Source organism: Psittacula echo (genome assembly GCF_963264785.1).
Source record: "Psittacula echo genome assembly, chromosome: 2".
In the NCBI taxonomy this organism is placed as follows: domain Eukaryota; kingdom Metazoa; phylum Chordata; class Aves; order Psittaciformes; family Psittacidae; genus Psittacula; species Psittacula echo.
The window spans coordinates 17,528,126-17,549,397 of NC_137737.1; the positions used below are offsets into that span (position 1 = coordinate 17,528,126).

Sequence of the window (21,272 nt, forward strand, 5' to 3'; positions counted from 1 at the left end):
CACTTCACTTAAGGGAAAAAGATTTGCATCAGCCAACAACAGACATGTGAGCTGCCTATCTAAAATTAGTCTGCTGGCCCTCCTGGGCTCCCTCTACAGGCACTGCACCAACAGAACGAGAAACTCAGCCACAGCACGACTCTGAGCACCTACCTCACCTATATAGGTTAGAACCACTGCGGAGACCAAAATCCTATGCCAAGCAAACACTGGGAAAAATTTTGTAGTTATCAGAAAAAATATCAATGCTTATTTTAGGCCCAGAAAAGCTTTTAAGATGACAAAAATAGAAATTCTGGGCGGAGGCTGCTGAAATGCAACTTAGTTGATAGTTACTTTAAAAAAACCCAAATCCTTCAATAAATAACATACCTTTTTTCCCACCAGGCTACTACAAGCCCTAACTTTGCAACAGGGCTCCAATGGGGAACTCGGAACAGAGGCTGAAGAAAGTGGAAGGTGGTATTACTTATAACCTGGCAGGCAGGACTCTAGAAACTCAGCCATGAGAAGCTGAGTCTCTTATCTAGAGGTAAAACAACACTGAGTAACTTAAAAGGTTTGAAAAATACATAAAAAATAAAAAGTATCTCAGTAGACAGATGTTGCCTTTTTTAGTTTAGCATTTGGTGGAACATGTTTCAAATAGTGTATCGCTAACCAGTGTTCCTGACAGATGTGCAGTTATACTACCTGATCACATCATGAATTAGCCTTCTCAGGAAGAGTTACGCAAAAGCAAAACAGAAGAAAGCAGAAATTCCTTGGCATCTGTAAGATGTCAAGGAAACAAATCAGACTGTTTCAAATAGGAGATAATTAAGAAAATCTATTAAAATTTTCTGAATTACATTAGGACTTTATCACTGAGCTATTCTCAACATGCTCCCCTTTTTCATATCGAGGGACATAATGAACAACCAATTAATTTCAGAACTTCCACAAAGAGTGTTATGAAGAACGCTACAACTTTTCCATTTTATCACTGATACTAAAACATTAAATCGCTTCTATAAAACACACAGCATAACCCTTTATCAAGGCAGGGATGCTCATGTGATTTCCTATGAAGAAGAATATGTTGAGCCTACTTACTGCAGAATAGAACAGATGTATTATATACATAGCTTTTTAGAAGGAAATAATTGGTATTTAATCTGAAGTGTATGAAAATTATCTGACAAGATCTCTACCTAACGTAAACCAGACTGACTTGGGCCAAGAATCTGGTTCAGCACAGCAAGAAATTTCCAGTTTCCCCAAGTAGTGTAAAAAACTTGTACCTAAAACAGGCGCACTGTATACCACATGCATAGCTCTCCTACTGATATATCAGGGGTCTTCTGAAACATTTGGTGTTTCTGGTGAGATTAGGTTTTTTGTGTAATAATTTCAGTAGAGTTAGTGTCCTTCTCTGCTTTAGCAAAGAAAAAACACATTTTAGAGACTGCAAACCAAATGCAAACGAAAGAGCCGAAAGCTATTCTGGTTTAATTTTAGGGGGTTTCTTCCCAGTGCCTCAGTATGTCTATTTTTCTCCAAATGCCATGTAGCAAAATTGCTAGCTTATTTGGGATAAAACGAATGGTAGGTGCTTACCTGTAGGAGTACTACTGCGAAATGAAGAGGAAGGAGTAATTGGAGGGGTGACTGGAGGAGTAAGGCTTCCACTGCTGTGGCGAGGTGGAGTAGATACATTCCCACGGGACACTGTGCTTGACAAAGTCAAAGAGAGTTTCGGCTGAATCTTTTTCTTCAAAGACTCCTGCTCACGTCGAGCTGCATCTGTCATAAATCTAGAATAAGGACAATCATGAGGATGAGATGCTTGAAGCACTGTCCACAAGCAAGCTGTAGGTGAAGTATTTTTCACCCTCAGTGACCAAACAGAGCTCCAGACTCAGTCACAACAACTTCCTCTGCAACACACAGATTTCAAGAATAGACTTCTTTATCAACAGCTTTATTTCTCTGTTCAAGGTCTGGGCCATTTTCTTCAGATTTCAATAGAACTTACATTAGACACTTGTACCATGTGCAAACACACAGGTTTTTTCAAAACTCCAACCAGAGATCAGCATTGCAGACAATATTATAATACCTATACTCAATACTTTACAATAACTACATTCAGTCCTTCTGTGAAAAAGTAGCTGAGAGTAAAATGTTAGGGGCAAACATATTGAATCTGAAGGCCAAAGGGATAGTAGGAATTACACTGTGTAGATACATAATTTCCAACTTAGGATAATCACATTCTTTTTCTACAGGTTTTAGACAATGTTGCTTCACGTAGAAGATGTCCAATTGAACTGCAACTCCTCAAGCCAGAGGAAAACCCTTGAAAACCAAATGAGATCTCTCTGTGGAGCTTTGGTACATGCTGCTGAAGGCCTAATGCAACTCAGGGTTCATCTCTGTGGGATATTGAGCAGTATTTTAATCCTTTGTCTTCCCCCTCCACTGCATAAGGAGCCATTTTGAAGGATTCCTAAGAAGGCAACGGTAGACCACTGTGTCCATACAGTCCTCTGTCCTTCATGCTAAAGCACAAATTACACCTGTCAGCGAATAAACCAATATTTGCTAGCACGCAATACAGAATAAAATGTTAAGTTACACCCAGACACCCGTCTGACCAGGTTAGACAGAGTAAACCATGTTTTAGCCAAGACACAATCTTTACACCTTGCAACCTTAGCAAATCATGCATTCAGAGACATGAAGACGTGGTGCAGCCAGCATGCTGCACTTGCCTTGGAGCCAGCTGTCACCTAGAAACTCACATTTCCAAACCAGTAAGGAAACAGAATGACAAAAATGGCCAGCCATTATTTGTATTGTACTAAGTGAGGGTGATCTGGCTTTCTTTCAAGAGTCACACTCTCCTCAGAGGAGCCTCGAAGAGAATGAGACAGATGTGGAGATAGAAGCAGCCACAGAAAACAAACCTGTGGAGGAAATAATGAAGATACTGAGTTGTTTTTTTGGGAGTACGTGGCAAAAGTTTGGTAGTGGTGCCAAACAAGGAGAGGCAGAGAGAAACTGACACAACTGGACACCAACCCCTGTACCACTTGTTCCCTCACCAAAGGCACTGAGTGTGGTCTGCAGCAGTAGCAGGGGAGTAGTGACGTCTGGAGTCAAGTGAGCCTGGGAAAGGAACGGGAAAGCGGGAGGAAAGGTGACTTTCCCCCGCACTCCCCCAAGTGTCTTAGCATTTTTCTTTTGTTTCTCCATAACCAATACTCAATTCAGTAATTGTATATTTGTGCTATTGGCAAAGTTAAACTTAATTAAGTTAAATTTCCAGGCTGAGTCTGTTTTGCCTGAGATAATTACTTTGTAAGTGATTACCTTTATTTCAGCCCATGAGTTTTCTTCTTCCTGCTCCTCCTATTCTTCCCCCCCGCTCTCGCTGGGGCTGTGGGGGTGAGTGAGCAAGTGGCTATGTGGCTACTTAGCTGCTAGCCATGGATAACCCATCACTCTACCAAATTTCTTGCCATGCAACAACCGTATTTGCTGTGTGACCAATGTGACTTGATGTTTCTCACCATATGAGAAGACATGGAAGCAGCCCTCATGTATGCCCAGAATCCAACAGAGGATTGGAAGATCCACCTTTAGCTCCTGAGGAAGAGCAGCAAAACCTGATGAGAGGGAGGCAGAGGGAATAATGCCACACCAATCATCTGGTTCACACTTTATATCCTGACATTGTATGAAAGATAAGGCCACAGGCTGGCTGGACAAACTGATTCTGCAGACCAAAACAACTGCTCTGAACACGGCTACCACATCCCATAGGGTCTTGCTACAACACATAATACCTGCCACAGCACCTGTAACATGGTGCTGTAGGATCGTCCAGTTCTTCTCTCACCAACAGTTTAAATTGATATGAACCACTATATCCATTTAGACTCCACAGAAACCCAACACTTCGTGACTGCTAGCAACATATGGGCAGTTTGGATGGAAGCTGGTTTCGAGTCCAAACCTGACTGCGCTTATGGACAGATCTGAGAAAAACCAGCTCTTGTGGAACAGTAAGGGGTACGTAGGTAATGGGAAAGGAGAAAGCAAAAAAACCCAAAAACCAAAAAAACAAAAGGGGGATTTTAGACATTTGTGGCAAATACGAAGGAAAAACCTTGCCTAGATATAAAAAACCCAGCTCTTTTTCAAGAGATTTGTGTACTTAAACACAGCCTCAAAACACTGTGGCATAAAATTTTAAGTACCATCAGAGCAATAAAGATGTATCCTGCCTATCTATACCACAAAGGCATTAATAACGGAACCTTTTGCCATGATATGTAACATCAGCACACAATCCGCAGACATTAATGAACAGGTATATAACATGACAGCTTATCTTAGCTGAACAGAGCCAATACATCGTGTCAAACCCAGAGATGACATTTTTATGAAGTTAATATTTAAAAAGCAGATATCTATAGTAACAGTTCAGTTTTAAATGTCTCTAAACAAGGGTGCAGATATTACTGGCAAATCGGTCCCAAAAGTCTAAATTTCATTAAAGAAAAAAAGAAGTAAAAGGATCTTAGTAAAATGGGCATTGAGTACACATTTGCTTTTCTCCAACTAGGAAACATCTAATTCACTGTTTTTGGAATTTGTACCATGATGTATGCTTGCTTCTGGATGGGAAGCCTTATTGCTTAAGAAAATGTTATGGCAACATTATAAATCCCTGAAAACTTGGAAGATAACCTCAACTGTGAGATATTAAAAGCAGCAGCATGAACACTGCTATTTAATAAACCCAGCCACAAATAACAATGTTAAAACAATATTGAGGTATAACCAGTCTGGCTGAAGTCCATAAAAATCAGGAAAATTTGAAGTTATAGCTGAAACTTCTCCTTGTCCTGTGAACTCGCTCCCATTTGGGCTGAGCATGTTGGCTATATTCCAAAATGTCATTTGTTGTCTACACTGTGAACCCGAGAGAGATGGAAGGCAGAGTCCGCTGCAAAATTCAGCGCTTGATATCTCATACACAGAATTAACCTTTTCAGAGCCAAACAGTCCCTTATATTTTTGCTGGAGCATGGCAGTGCTATGGTTTTGAAAAAGAAACTCATCTAAGTGGATAAAAATAAAACATTTTTCATTATTTTAACTGAAATGTAGTATTATACTTGTGCCTAACTACGGTGGTGTTCTTCAAAGCTCACAATACAAGCATTTTAATGATGGGTATAGAATGACATTTCCAACAAAGGCTTTAATTTTCATGTTGAAAGTACATTACGGTTGCAGCATCAAGTGCTCAGAAATGAACTATGCTGGAATTAACATGGAATACTGGTCTCTAAATTACACAGTTGCACACAATTTTCCCTGCCTCATTTAAATCCACAAGATATGTGGGAAACAGAGTATGAACTATAACCAACAAAGGCCGCTGCAAGACCACTTTGGTTAAATCCCACCTCTCAGCTTATAGTGTCTCTTACCACCTTCAGATCCACCTCCTTGCTCAGCAAACCTACCTCTGCTGTTTTCAGCTCTTAACTACATAACCCCACCCCTCCAGTTCCACAACAACGCAGATCTTACTCATCTTCCCTGCTGCATAGGATTGTGTTTACACCTCATATACCTCTCTCTCCAAATCCAATATACCACATAGGTGCAGTGAAACAAGGAGAATCATTCAGTTCCCAGCCATTCACTGGCTCTGTTTTGAAAGCTATAGTGTTTGAGTGATTTCTTGTAGATGGTTCATAACACCAGGGAGGAGCCCACTCCTTGGAAAGAAATCACTTCTTCCCCCATTTTTCCTTTCCTTGCCCTTTCACCTTCCTAATAATTCAACTCCCTGCTGCAAAACACGTAGGTGCATTGATTTCTGAACCAAGTGCTTGCTGCAACTTTAATAAACACGAGCAAAATACAGTATTTCCCCCTCCTCTCATTCCCTGGAATGGTTCAAGTATTTTTATTGAAACTTTCCCAAGAAACTCAGCCTGAAGGAGACACCCAGCATGGAAAATTTCAGCCCAAACAGCTGAATGTTGGCAACATAATAAGCAACTGAAACACTCTTATAATGGAAAGTGTTGCACAACCTTCCATATAGGTGGCAATATAATACAAACAGCGTTAGCTGTTACCAACATAAAAAGTCACAAATAAAGCACAGTTGTTGTTCAAATAAAAAAAAGCCATTTACAAAACAAACTTTTGCAGTATTTGTAAATCTTGTCACCCCCAAAAGCTTTGAGATAGCGAATGAACAGAAGGAGAACACAATCTCACAGAAATCTCTTATTTGCTATTAGCATGCACTGATTGTTTCAGGATTGTGCCCCAGTGTGACTCACATAAGGATGTCAGAGTTGCTTTATCATAAAACTCCTACTACACACAATCCTAAAGACAGTTCAAGAGTTCTGGGCTCACACATCCACATTGAGGGTGACAGTAGTTATAAAAGTGAGTTGCAAATAAACAAAGGTTTTACTTGAGATCTCACTTGAGAGAAAACAGAACAAAACCAAAACAGGTTGCTACTTGGAATGTATCTTGCTAATAATGGCCTTCAGGGTATGAGGTGCCCTTTCCTCTTTCTCCTCGCTGTTACGGCTTGCTGATGCATGAAGTTAGCCCTGCTTGGACCAGATCTGTTTCTATGTCCACAGCCATTCATACTGACAGTGAAGAAGGTACATCGCAGTTACCCTGCTGGGTCTCAGTATTAACCTGCTACATTTGGTTTCTTCATGATCTACTCTAAAACACAGACCAGCAGAGGAGATAGTGTAAACCACAAGCCTGTCATTCTCCAGTTACTGCATACACACACGAGAGAGGAGAGGGATTATTCTAAGCTTTCAAAACAAGCAGATTACACTACAGAGATGCTCAAACTCAGGACTGCTCCACAGCACTGTCTGGTTGCACATATGCTCAAAAACCACAACTATGCTACCTGGCAGTAACACATATATGCTGTTCTATGCCTCACCACTGGCCACAACAGGAGAATAGAATTAGTTCTGACCTTCTCTCACTATCACACAGATGATGATGGAAGAACATTCATAGTAACATTCGGCTCATATTCATGTTTGCCTCATTTGGCTAATCTGTACTGGGAAAAGCCCATCACCTTCACTAGAACATGAGAAATGCTGCTCAGCTTCCACCACTCATATTGCAGCAGACTGCTCCTTAACCTGGTCAACTTCAAGACTGACTGGAAAGAGAAGAGTAGATCTATAGTGTGTGGCATCTGTGAGGCTTGCAGCTCCCACATCGTGTTACCTTCTGGCTATATTATATTTAGATCAAAAGTGGTGGAATTTACTTGACAGAATTGGACATACACTACCTTAACTACATCCTATGTACTTAACCTCATACATAGATGAAAGCCACACATTAATTCCCCTGTTACTCTTTACACCTATCAGAGCAAGGTGCTGGTTATATCTGCTTTTCCCACTTTTGTCTCAAGGTGTTTGTACAATTTTTTGTCAGGGCTGTACCAAGAGAAATAAGGAGGTAGGGATAGCGATTTTAGCTCTCCATCTTCCTCATCACATTAGCAGTGTTCAGGGAAAAAAACACCAAGCAGGCTATGATGAAAAGCACCTCTAGTTGTGCAGTATTTCAAAACTTCAGAACTACTTTGAAGAGGGACTCAGAGGATCCCCTTCTCAAGGCAGGACCCGATTTCCATATGGTAGGACTCTGTGGACCCTGACATGCACTAGTGAACCCCTCAGGAATTGTCCTCCACACTTTTTGCTGCTTCTGCAAGCAAGGACAAAGCAACCTGGTTTGGTTCAGCTAACGCTGGGAAGAGAAGACAACTGTTACGTTGAACTGTTATTGGGTTCAGGAGAAATCTGGTGAAATCTAAATGGTGGGAGTTCAGCAGCAGGCTGTCTTGTCCCCTGGGAAGGATGAAAGGCTTTTCTCAGTTGAACTTCACAAAACTGGGCCAAAGCAAAGCCAATTCAAATCCCCAGTAATGCCTTGCCACACTCTTTAGGTGATAATGAGGGAAGAAATATACAAGCAAGTTTCATACCATCCATTAACTCAAATTATCTGATGAGCACCCTTGAGCACTTTCACATTCCATTCTTTGTAGTGTGGAGGAAACTGAAGTATTCTGCAGTTCTGTACAAACCAATCTTGCCTCACAGAAGCTATCAAGCATTTTTTCTTTAGAAATCTTCCATTGCAATTTTAGCAAACCCCAAGAAGCAATGTCAGAGTGAAAAAGCCGCATTAGGATGCATCCATAATCACACACATGCCCATGCTACTTAGACTACAGAGTATTTGCATAATGCTAAAACATACGATTTATACAAAACTCTTTCATTGTCTTATTTTTTCTGATTTTGCAAAAAGCATTAAAAATGTGGAAGAAACAGTACAAAAGAATAATCCCCTCTCAATTATTCCCCCGAACCTGTATCACATTTCACAACAGGCACTAACCAGATAAAATAAACCAGTAAAGAACATTTTTAAGCTTCTGGAAAGAATTCTTCCAGCCCAATATTCATTGCAGAAACGCCACTCATCTAAGCTGGCCTTCAACATGGAAATTCATCTGAAATCAGGTCTCACAAAGAAATTCAGTGTTCACTCTCAGTGCCAGTCATACTCAGACTTATCTATTGAAAGCTTTCCCTAAGTCCTAAATAAGGAATATTTATGACAAACTGATGAGTATCTTGGAGAGACAGGACGGAATCAGATTTCTTTTTATTAGTCGTCTTTGGGATAATTTATTGCTGGTACAATTGTTTCATTTCCATTATTCAACCTGTTTTCTCAAGATGTAAAAATATCACCACAAAATCAGCTATAGTGTAATACCCACTTTTCTGAATATGTGCTTCTTTGACAGATGTAGTAGAGATTATTAGGATGCACATGTACCTTAAAATAAATAGTTTAAAGCAGACTTCACATTGAGTTTCTGCCTCATTGCTAAAAAAGACTGGAACACAAGGTGCAGTTGTACTCATGTTGCTGACAGTAGACTCAAGGCTGCAGCCTTAGCAAAACTGTTCAATATGAGAAAGAGTTCAGTGGGTTTACCTTAATTGTCTGCTCGTCACACATTCTTACAAGATACAATAAGGCACAATAAAATAGCCACCAAGTAGATATTTTGCACTTTTAGCATGGAAAATTGATTCAGAAGACTGAGTAATTTCATATTTAAACATATGTAAGTGGAGCTAAAGGATGGTGATATGCCAAATAATCTATTAATACTCAAAGAGAATAAAACCAAAGCAGCAATTGCCTAACCATACCAAACAATACATTTGCCTGCAGTGGAACGTGTGTTCATTCGCTGTTGATCAATACAAGCAGTATTAAAAGTACTAGAAAGGAATTCAGTATCCCTCTTGATCTCAGGAATATACAGACAAAAACATCAGTGTGAATTATACTTCTTTGCAATAAATCGCAAACGCTGGATATAAGACCTACCTTCCCATTTCATATTTATTTAACAGATTATATATCTATACATATTTAATACATTTATTTTAAATTTTCTCTTTGAGAAAGAGCTTTTTTTATTGTGTTCCACCCTGACCCCTCATTCTGTTAGCACCATGCCTACATTTATTTTACTATACCTACTTTTCATGGAGAACCAACTTTACAATTTAACTGTAATCTTTAATTTACAATTAAAAAAAAGAACAATTAGATCAGTGTTGTATGTTCTCCCCACCATAAGATTAGCTATTTACTTAGAAATGAATGTTCTGTTCTAAATCTTCCAAAGAAGGATTTTTTTCTGGTTTTTAGGTTTTTGTCTGTTTAAACAACAAAATAATTTGGCCTTTTCTTTCTTCAATTTGTGTAGGTCATGCAGCAAATTCAAAAATCCAGGATTGCATTTCATATTTTTTTTAAATTGACAGAAAACATGCACATTGGATAGACAACATCAGACCAATAATGCAATCAGGACAGATGCACTCTTATTTTAGATCTTTCACTCAGAATGAAAAGTCATTACTTATCCCCTAGACTCATAACTGGGACTCAAGGAGAAGCCCACATCGTCTTTCTATTGTTGTTAAAATAAACAAATGACATTTCTATGTTTAAAAGGAATAAAATTAGAGCTCACCCAAATCAACTTGAGAGCAACATTCATTTCCAAAGCATTAGAAACATACTGCTAGTTCTCTTCCTTTCCCCTCCCACTCCTTCCCCAGTTTTTTCTACCCTATTTTGAAGTAAATAAGTGAGTTTCAGAAAGGAGCTACAACTTATCTGCAACTTCATGTAATTTCCATGGAGTGAGAGGCAAGAGTTAAGCAAAAGACATACTTGAAGGAAGTAATTAGCAAGAAGGAAACCACTGTTTGGCATGATGTTGTCACCTCTGTAACAAATAGATAAGAGTTTTAGAAGCTGCGATAAGCTTCTCAAGCACATCTGACCAAAGTGCTCGATGTGCTGTGCTCTGCCACATCAGCTTATTTCTCATCCAATTAATTTCAGAGTTTTGCTATTGGCATAAAAAAGAAGCACTCAGATGGTGTCAAACACACACTTGCAGACTAGATTTTCAAATGCTGCAGCAAACCCTTTAGCGCAACGGAGCAATCCTCGGCTCAGACATCATCCTCCCTGCATTTACTAATGGGTTTATTAAGACATGCATCAGCCCTGGCTTCACGTACAGCCATTAGCAAACACGCCAGTTGTTGCCTGCTGCTAACAACAGATACTTTATGGGTTAATGCTTAATTAATCCTTGAAGATAACTTCATGAATCCTTATATTTCAGTTCACATCCTACAGGAATATTGCAATGTGGCAATATGGCAGACAGCCATAAAATGCTAGAGACCAAAATGAGAATTTTGCAGGCATCGGTAACATGAAACACAAAGGAGTATTTGTACATTTAAAATATTTTTAACACATGATTCTAAAAGTGCATGGTGACAGTTTTTGAATTCGTATCACATATACAACCCCCCCCAAATTAATCTTAGTATGAAGTTACTATAATGAGTAAAGAGAGTCTCACATGAAAGTGTACTGATGGTATCTTTTTAGTAATACTCTAACTTAACCTATCAGTTATTCAACTGAAATACTTTAAATATTCTTATTTCTCATTATATCACTTATTAGACTACTCTATGCTTCCAAAGGAATGAAGTGCAAAATTCCTGAAGGCAAAGTAAAAATTTATCTTTTATTTTAATGGGAGGAAAGTGTGGTGACAGTTAAATTGTATTTGCCTTCTATTTGTAGCAACTGTGAACTTAAATATATTTCCAATCTCCTTGGAGAAGATGGAATTAAGCTGTTCATAGAATAAAAATAAGGGGTCTGTATCTCCTAAGTTTGACTTGAATCTCAAAATAGTTCCTGTGTGAGACTAAGTAGTGTACCAGCCCTGCTCTGGCTTCCTGCACAGGCTCCAGTATTGTCAAACTGCCTAGTTCCAGTAGGATGTTTTACTTTCAGATGTGCTTAACCTAAAATATCATTTTTTTTTCCATTACTGGTCCACCCTCTTTCCTTCTTGAAAAGCTTATTATAACTATTTATGCAAAACCACTTTCTTTCAGTCAGCCTCACACAGAAATAGATTTGTGTACGCATGACATGCAGTTTTACTGTTGGACTTGGTTTGGTTTTATTGATGCCTCAAGGACTTTCAGCTTTAAGAAGCAGGGAGCTGAAATGTCAGATATTTTGTTCCTGTAACGTTTCATTTAAGTCCGGGTATTCTTGTGTCATGTCATGCCGAGTTCTTCAGAGAATTCAAGTCAACACCCAAAGACAGTTTCATCAAGCAAGAATTTAAAAATAGATATTATCACCAAACATTGGTACTAGCTACAAGGAAGTCTAATGTCGATCTGCATAAATAAGCTAATCTTTGGTATTTTACACAGCAGTAGTCAAACACATTAACAAATACATTTTTCAGTCTTTCAAAAATGTATCACGTACTGCCTGCGGTGGCTCTTCCAGCAGCATCAGTACAGTGAGCAATCCAGAATACCTGTTCAGTAAAAAGATAGTAAAAAAAAAAATGGTAACAGCCTGCATAATACATTAATTCCTAAAACCTATAGATGCTGATTTTCTTTCGAATAGAGATACCAATGTCCCTTGCAATGCATTCACTGTTTGATTTTTAAAGAAAATCTGTTTCAGAGAACACTGATACAAAATACGATCCTCCCATTGAGAAAGAGCATTCAACTGAAAAGATGCTTTCCCGAGCTTCAGATCTAAGTGAAGATTTAGATGAAGAAGCATTTTTAAAAACTGATTTATAAATCTGTATTCAGAGGACAGGGTGGGGTAAAGCTTATAATGGAAAATTGCAGCAATCTTAGCATTAGGAATGTGAAATGTCTGGTCTTAATAAACCAAATTTTCAGGCATCGTGAGTTGTTTGGAAGGATGATAGCAACTTACAAACAGTCCAGCCCCACTAAAATGGCAAACTGAACATTCCCAATCCTTCAGTCCCTGCTGTAATGAGTCACATGTCCAGAAAATAGATGATACGAAAGACTCCTCCTAAAGGCAAAAAAGTTCAGGTGAAGATACGCAAGGGAAAGTGGAAAAGGAAGACGATAACCATACAGTGTTTCTGCTCTTTCATACAGAAAGAATGAACTCTTGTTTCCGTAATGACATGCTATTTTAAAAATGTACCTTTCTACACTTTAAGCTGATTTGCCTGGAGGAACAAACGACTGACGAAGTTAGCAGTTCATTATATAATCACTGTATTAGTAGTCTGGGAAGGGGCGGAGGGGAAGCACCTAAGACTCAAGAATAACTCCCAAGGCCCCATTATTCATCTGTGAGGTATAAAAGCAGAACACTGATTTGCATTTTGAATTTTTGCCCCCGTTAATCTCAGGGTGTGCTACTGTACTAGACCGAGGCAGCACATATGTGAGAGCAGTAAATCCTCCAGTTTCGCTCAGTCTAACCGAAACCATTCCCTCGCAGCCCTCGTCGGCAGCCACTCTCCCACCTCCAGCTCGGAGCAATCTGATGAAACCAGTGAAACCCTGCTAGGATGCGGAAGAAAAGGACTGACATCTGAATAACTAACAATGCGCTGCCTCTCAGGCAGACAGCAGGGAAGTTCCTTCAGCACTGTTTGATCTGCTTCGCTGGCATTATTGCAGAAAGCTGGTTTTTCATTAGGTAAGGAAAAAAAAAACCAAACCCAAAGTTGTGATGCAGCCTGCTAAGTGAGATTACAAATGCACTGTAACACAATGATTGAAGAGAAAATAGATGGTGTAATACAGAAAAGCTCAAGACTTGCAAGTGGAAAAAAGTATAAATGACTATTTTAATTAATTTCCTAATGTAAAACACAGCTGTAGTAATGTTGGCAAATATCACCTGCCTGTTTTAAGTTTGTTAAATGAAATCATGCTCTTTAATTGGGTCTTAATGCACAAAAGTATGTTTTATTTACTTTTTATTACAATATCAGTATTTTTAACTTTCAGTTTGCTTGTGCAAAAGCTTTATAAATTACTTGAATCACTTAAATCTGAATACTATAATCTGCAGTTACAATGTACCAGTTTGAGTTTCAACAATTAAATGCCTTTTTTGTGGACTCCCGCTGCTATGTGAACTAGCTGTAGGCTATTAAAATAATGAGTCCGCACTGAGTCATCTGATCTCAGCCTTGGTGCAAAGCCTGAGGAAAAGGACTTAGCCCACAATTCCTAGTCTGTTTACCAGACTAAGACCAGACTGTTGGAAGCATTATCCTCACGCTCCCTTCCCCCGCCGCCGACTGCACTTGGCCGGGGAATACGCGGTGTCACAGAGCCCTCTGCAGGCGGCGGCGCCCCGCTGCCGGCCCCCCTCGCCTCACGGACACCGGCTCCAAACACGCTACCAACTCACTCACCCTTCGTTAGCAGTTGCCTCTTCCAGAAAGGGCTATAGGCCAGCAGAGGAAGAAAGCAGTTGCTGCGAGAAGGTGGAAAGTCTGTGTCAATAGCATCTGTGAAGTCGGGATGCCTCAATGATCTCACTTTTTCTAAATACGGTGAAGTCACTAAAGGGGACTTGGTGCTTGAGGAGAGCCCCGACAGGCTCCTCACACCATGGGTACTAACCACAATCAGCCTGCACGCCACAGAAGTATCATGGTAAATTTGGACACCACAAGGACACTTTAGATAATCTGGCCTCATGCAAGTCTGTAATGTGAAACTGTGTCAGTAACAGTTATGAGGAAGAAACCCTAAAATCTTCACCTATTTTACCTTCAGAAACAGCAGCAGCACCCATCACAGAGGGAACAGCAAAACCACCTGAACTCTCATATCCTCTAGAGGAATCCAAAAGCACCAGCACCCACACTTTATTATCAACAACACAAAATATGTCTTCCTATAATGTCATGTGTATAAAATACATATACACACGCATATGGCATGTGCACATGGTGTTGCCTGAAGCAATGTCTACCTCAGCTCAAACGCCAGCTGGTAACCAGGGACTGCTATATTCTATATTATTTTAAAGTTAGTTTGTGTGCCAAAATGTACAATTTATCTACTTCCTTGATCTTTCTGCAGTTTTTGATGCTGTATGAATACATAAAGAGAAAAATAATTAAATGGAGAACTTTCTTTAATGAATCTCCACCATCATCATTTCCATTTACCAGTCTTCTGGAAAAGATCAGAGCTCAACCTTTTACCCTTCTTTCTTTAGACTCCGACTACGTTTAGATATATTATTAATCCATACTTGCATTTTTGCCTTGTTCTCCAACAACTCTGTTACACCCAAGTGATGTGCATACTCTGCGTTATCAGTATCATTCCATCACTCTTTTTGACTTTGGGTCCTTTTGATCTCAGCCCTCTCTGTTTCACATCTCTACTCTGGGTTAGGTCTTCTGTCTTGATTAAGAATTCATGTCCTGAATTTAAGTAGCACTGTACTATTGCTTGTACATGTGTTCCTATACATACACTCATACGTATATATATACACATGTATATACACAGAGACTCTATTATATGTATACACATGAATTAAATATATGTATCTATATTAAACATGCATATTCTTATCTTCATTTTAACAACCAAGTGAAACCACTGCTTTTGAGGGTCAAAACAATTTAATAATGAAGTTTACAAAGTTTGTGGCAAAGGTAATACGGCTTTTGGAGAGCTCTTATTCAGCAGCACATACCTAACAGGATTCAGCACACACAAAGGAGTTATCAATTTGTGTGATTCCTGATGGTTCTCTAAGGTAAGCCCTGATTAAACAATCTGTTTACAGAAGAGGACTGAAGCATTTACATGAAGAAGGGAAATATTCTAAGCCCTGTAAGTTTTTAATGTGGTTTAAACTCTAGAAAAGTTTGCAAATGCACTTTGAGAACATCTTTAAAGCTCACAAAACAGAAAGTAAGAAAAGCAAAACTGAACTATGACTCAAATTCTGTAATACCACAATAAATTGTGATGAGGTCTGACATGATCTTTTAATTTCTGAGGTTGTTAATAATGAAACATGATATTATGCATGCAAAACATTCCCCTGCAACACCTTCTGCTTCTGGAAAGGCTGGCAAACAGAAGGGAATGTGGCAGTGAAAATTCAGAAACAGCCTCAAAACATTGTTATCACTATCTTCATTCTTCAGTCAGTGCTCTGGTATCTTGTAATACATATCCAAATTCATGTTTTATTTCAACTACTTGCAAAAAGCTAGTCTAATAAAATGGTTTAAATGCAAATTACTGTTCATCCTATGTAAATCCTAAACCACACCAACAACCTGTGTGCAAACATTAGCCATGTTTAATAGCTGATCTGACCAGCAGCAGGACTTGAAATCTCTGGCCCTCTCAGCTCTCACAGTGGTTCCCAGAAGTGTATGCTTAGTGGTTCCTTGAAGGTCTACAAAATTACATTAAACAGTAGTTCATTACAAGCCAGAGGGTAAAATATGGTGCACTGGTCTGAGAAAATACTGATGTTCACTCTGGCCTGCTGAACAGCTCCACCGGAGAATCACTGTCCTGGTTGAAAGGCACAGGGCCCGGGTTTGCTCCTGGTTCTGCCCCCAGCATCATACATGGACCTCTGCGAAGATACTTCTTAGCTGCTCGTCTCACTCAAAGCCTAACCTGGGCCAGGCGAACCTTTGGTGAGGGGCAGTCCTCTCATGTTAGCAACATCACATACAAAAAGAGAGTGGTAAAAGGCAGACAATGAAATAGCTTCTTGTTGGTTGCTTGTCACAAGTATTTCACAAACTTCGTTTTACACATTAACATAATATTATTTTTTAAAAAACCCCAAATCTCTGGGATATTGATTTTCAGATTTAATTTTGTTCACTGGGGCTAAATGTCTATTAAACGTTCCCGCTCCCCTTCCTTGTTTGTCTACCTTCCAATCTGCCTTGGCACATCTTGCCACATAAACTACCCACCAAATATCAAAAGGCTGCAGAGATACACATCTTGTTCTTTTTTCCTCAAAACCTCTTTCAAGCACCAGGAGTCATTTTACAACCTACAGACCTGAAAAAGAACCTATGGTAGAACCACCTATGGACTGCTGTCAATGTAAGTCAATAATAGCTACCTCTAGCACTTTTCATCCATCAATCAACAACTACGGTAAAAAACACGTTTAGTATAGTGCACTGACACAAAATGCTTTGCTTCTTGCACCTCGTTAAGCAAGAGCTTTTGATCAAAAAATAATTTAATCAATATCCTCAAAAATGTTTTAGCTATTTCCTTAAAATGGATTTTTTTTTTCCACTTCTGTATTTATCAATCAAAACAATTCTATAAGCTGTTCTACTTATAGGATCAAGATAGAGCTAAGAACATGGTTTGGAATGGGTTTTTAAAACCTAATTTCTACAGAAATGATAAAATACAATGACAATAAATATTTCACATTTTTTCTTGGAGCTGACTTCCCAGAAACTCCAAAAGACAGTTCTCATCAGTTTTTCAGAAGCAGAGGGGGACAAAGAAACAGTTCAATGAAGGAAGAAGGATTATTTTTAACACCTGCAAATGCAAAAGTTGTGTGATGAACTGTCTCCCTCTAATCATTTTCTTTTTCCTTCAATGTCAGTGTCCTTTCTTCTGTACCAACTATCTTTATAAACCAGGTTTTAATTCATGGAAGCCAATTTTTACTTGAACTGACACTTTCTTATAATAAGCTCTCAGCATGACTGAACAACACAGGGACAGTACTTTCCAACAAATTTTACTCAAGATCTTCTAAAGCTACTGGGATTTTCTGGATCACTCACTGTCTGCATCACTTTGATGCAGACCTTTTTCTATAAAGGTAAGAATTCTGAAACTGCCTTTATAGTATTTTCCTGGGTAAGCTGTATGTGAACACTCACATATAATCAACTAGAACACCTAACCCTCCTTCTCTACCACTCCCCAATAAATCATGTCTATTGTGCTGCATAATTGAGAGGAAGTAACAACAAAATCCTAGAGGCGGGTCCACAACTTTTTTTAAAGAGAAGGCTCATAAAGGTCTCGTTTCTTCAAGGCAAAATATGAATTTAATAAAAACATTAATGACAACTATGAAAATATGAGATATTAATTTAAATGAAACCAAAACCAACTTCCCATGGATTTTGTTATTTTACCAAAAGCCCTATTTGTTCCTTGAAAACAGATTGAATGAATTCTTCTTAGCTATGCAGTAATTACTACAAAGCTGTCAAACACTTGACCTTACTTTGATAACCCTCAATGAGATTTTCAGATTAAATGCATCAGAATAAGTGGGATATTGCTGAACATACTCCCGAGTAGGAGCAGTCTTTACCCTACCAGCATCAAGACTAAACAGATATAATATTTTTATTTGGTTTTGCTGCAAATGATTATAAAGCACTGTAGTCTACCAAAGTGAAAAGTAAAAAAAAAAAAAAAATAAGTGAGAAATACTGTATTTGTGGTAAAACCTGTGATACTTAACATCGAAAAGTAACACTTCCCCCCACAAGTTAACTCCTTCCATCTTAGGTAATAAACTTCACAGTGATACTGGCTGATCTGTTTTTGGGGGTGACATAGCAACACCTTGCTGGAGCTACTCAGCACCATTTTTATCTTCCTCTCCCACTGACACTGGAGTAATTGAAAACACTTGCACAAGGGGTCAGTAACATGCAAAATCAAATACAAACACCAGCAAGCTTTAGCACTGCTCAAATCCTGCAATGCAGCACAATGAAACCATCAGGGTCACTGCAGCACTTTAGTGGGAGTCAAGCTAAGCAGAGTGAGGTGGCAGTGCTACCATGGAAGGACTCAGTACTGGGGGCGTTTACATTCTTGCCAGCCGTGACTCAAAACAGCGTATGGCAACCTGACAGGACAAGATGCTTCAGAGATGAATTAAAATGTGCAGAACTGGGCAGGATACAGAAAATTTAGAATTAAGTGAGTGTTTCACTTGCAATAGTTTCATGATACCAGAAAAAGAGGGTTGGTTAAAATTTAGCTACCACAATGGAAGCTCAGTGTTAAGAAATAAATAGATAAAACGACATTCTTATTCCAAAGCTATCCTCATTTAACTGTCCTTAAACCATCAAGATTAGGAAGATGTTGCCCAATTCTCTATTTAAAAGCAACAGTGTATCCATGTAAGCCCAGGAAACTCACTGAGAAAACTCTTTTAAGTGATGATCATCTGACTCTTCCAGGAACTTCCCAACTGAAAGGGAGCATCACCCTTGCTTAGTTTAATCCGACACTGCACAACTGGAGAAAGGCTTTAGTATACCATATGCCTCAGTGTATCAGACTGCTGAGAGAATGGGAGCTGCATAAGAGCTGGCACAGTTTATGGGGTTAAAGACCCAGCTACATCACAGACTGCTCTCACATACTCCCAGAAGTATTGCAGCTAACTCTTATGTACCAGAGTGTAATTTCAACAACACCAATGCATTCAGAATACGGGAGAGGACAGGTGATGAGGATTAAGAGTAAATAAAACTTGAGTATCTTCAGCATAGCAGAGGAAACCCACACCACAGTGTCATGATTTAATGGCAGAAACATGAACGCAAACAGCATAAAATTTAAAGCAAACTGGCAGAAAACGAACAACCTCCCTGAACACTAACCCTCCTGTCCCCCAGCCCACACTACTGATGTAGGAGTGGAGGAGGGCAGCTACTCAGAGTAATATTGGCAGTGATGAGGAGATGAGAGCTAATGGAAGAAACAGAACAGTTCAATCAGCCATTACATCAGGCTATCAAAAACAAAAAACCAAAACAATCTGGCCATTATCACATTAAAAATCCATTCAAGTAAACAAAACAAAAATAGAGATGAGAACAGAAAGCTCAAGACTCACTTTACCAATAGATTAATGACTATCATTAGCTGGGAACACTAAAAAACAATTTATACAATCTAAACATTATTATCTGTATTAATCGGTTTAAATACTGCCTCTCTGCCAAAATCTGGTGCTAAACCAGATAGACATGTTTGGCTGATTTCCTTTCCAAGAGCTGATGCAGTGGTTGACTTGTCTTCTTAAGCCTTTCGCTATCACAGCAAGTTAGAAATTAGAAAAGAACACTTCATAATTTTTACCCATTAAAAAAGGAGTCTTCTCCAGAGCATGCAAACACCACAACAGCCACAGAACAGTCTGAAAATTTATTTTAGATGAGCATTTTAAAAAGCTTTTAATTTTTTAAAGAGTAACTTAATGATCCATTCACTGTGGATTCTAAACACGCAAAAAACCCATTACTTGTTAATAAAAAGAGGGATAACATTATCTAATGAATGGGAGTTGGAAATATTCTGACTTCAAATTAAAAAACCCCAACACCTAGTTAGCAATAAGGAAGATTTAGCAAGTGAAACCAAGTCTGTCATTTGGCTACAAACCAATATTGCATGTTTTTCCAAAATGTGTGCTCTACTTCAAATCACAAGTTACACAAGCTTGGGCTATGCGTACATCGCAAGAGTAGAACTCCTCTGCAGAAGTGGTAAGGGAACCTCGTTGCCTGTGTTACACCTGAAGTAAGGCTATGTAACCATAAGCATTCACCCTGTACTATCAAAAGCTTTGTAAACCTTGCTACAAGATAACAGATATGGAGCTTGTTCACAGCTTTTAATTTTATCTATCTAGAGCCATTTCAGAGAGCTGCTGCTCCATAAGATGAACAGGCAATCATTGTTGTGTGGTTGGGAAGAACCTCCTTCCCTTAGTTACTAAGATAAGTTAATCTTTCCAAGTTCTCAACAACTCATTTCTATGCAATACACATAAACCTCCTGATCTACCTCTCCAGCCTGCTGTACTTCACTCACCTAATCTTGCTGGTTTACACCACTGATACTGCCTTTGATGCAGAGAGATGGGCTTCATGTGGCTAATCCAAACTACCTCCTTGAGAAGCATCTCTCTCCTCCACTGATTGATGAGGAAGGCAGTTCAGCCTCCTCTGGGGAATCTAATCCCTAGTTTCTGTGAACCCCTTCTCAATATCAACTACTGGATATTGTTCCAGAAGATACCACCAACCAGATTAGCAATCTTTTATATCGCAGTTCATTTTACCCTCGCCATTACCAGTTGTTTCCCCCTTCTCCAGTTTTTATTGTTAAACTCTGAGTCGATTTGCCAGGGAAATTACACAGAAGAGGAAAGGTAGAAAAGAGAAACCCAAACCTCCCAAATAATACATAAGAAAAATAAGTGACTGTCACCACCCTTAAGAGTCTACAGAGCTGGCCTTTAAACTATATGTTCCTTGAATACAGCTTATGTCATGAGGCCACAAGTAAAAATTGCCTTCCTGCTATCAGGTACCTAGGAAAAAGTACACAATAACTGTAAGAGACGAGGCCACATGTTTGCACTTCAGGCAAATTTCAGAATGCTTCCTCTAACATAGAAGACATACACTAAGAGCTTTTGTTCTAAAATGGCAAATTACAAACCATAAAAGATGTATAACATCAATACTACAGTTGTCTTCACATGGTGGTTTTCTGTTGTCATTATAAGACTCTGTTGTCATCATACGAACTTAATTTAACAGGTGAACAGAAGAGATGTTTTGATGTACAAAAGGTAGCCTTTTAAGAAACACGAAGAATAGTTGCTTCTGTGGTGGGTTTGTTTCACTTTTATCCTTTTTTTAACTG

At 39.0% G+C, this 21,272-nt stretch overlaps 1 protein-coding gene across 1 annotated transcript in view; it reads right to left on the reverse strand.

The window, feature by feature from the left end:
• JAZF1 (JAZF zinc finger 1) overlaps window positions 1-21,272 on the reverse strand; it is a 185,799-nt gene that overhangs the window by 28,827 nt on the left and 135,700 nt on the right. Inside the window, exon 3 of the mRNA XM_080610939.1 lies at window positions 1,600-1,796. Coding sequence (XP_080467065.1) covers window positions 1,600-1,796 — 197 coding nt within the window. The remainder of the gene's footprint in view (window positions 1-1,599; window positions 1,797-21,272) is intronic.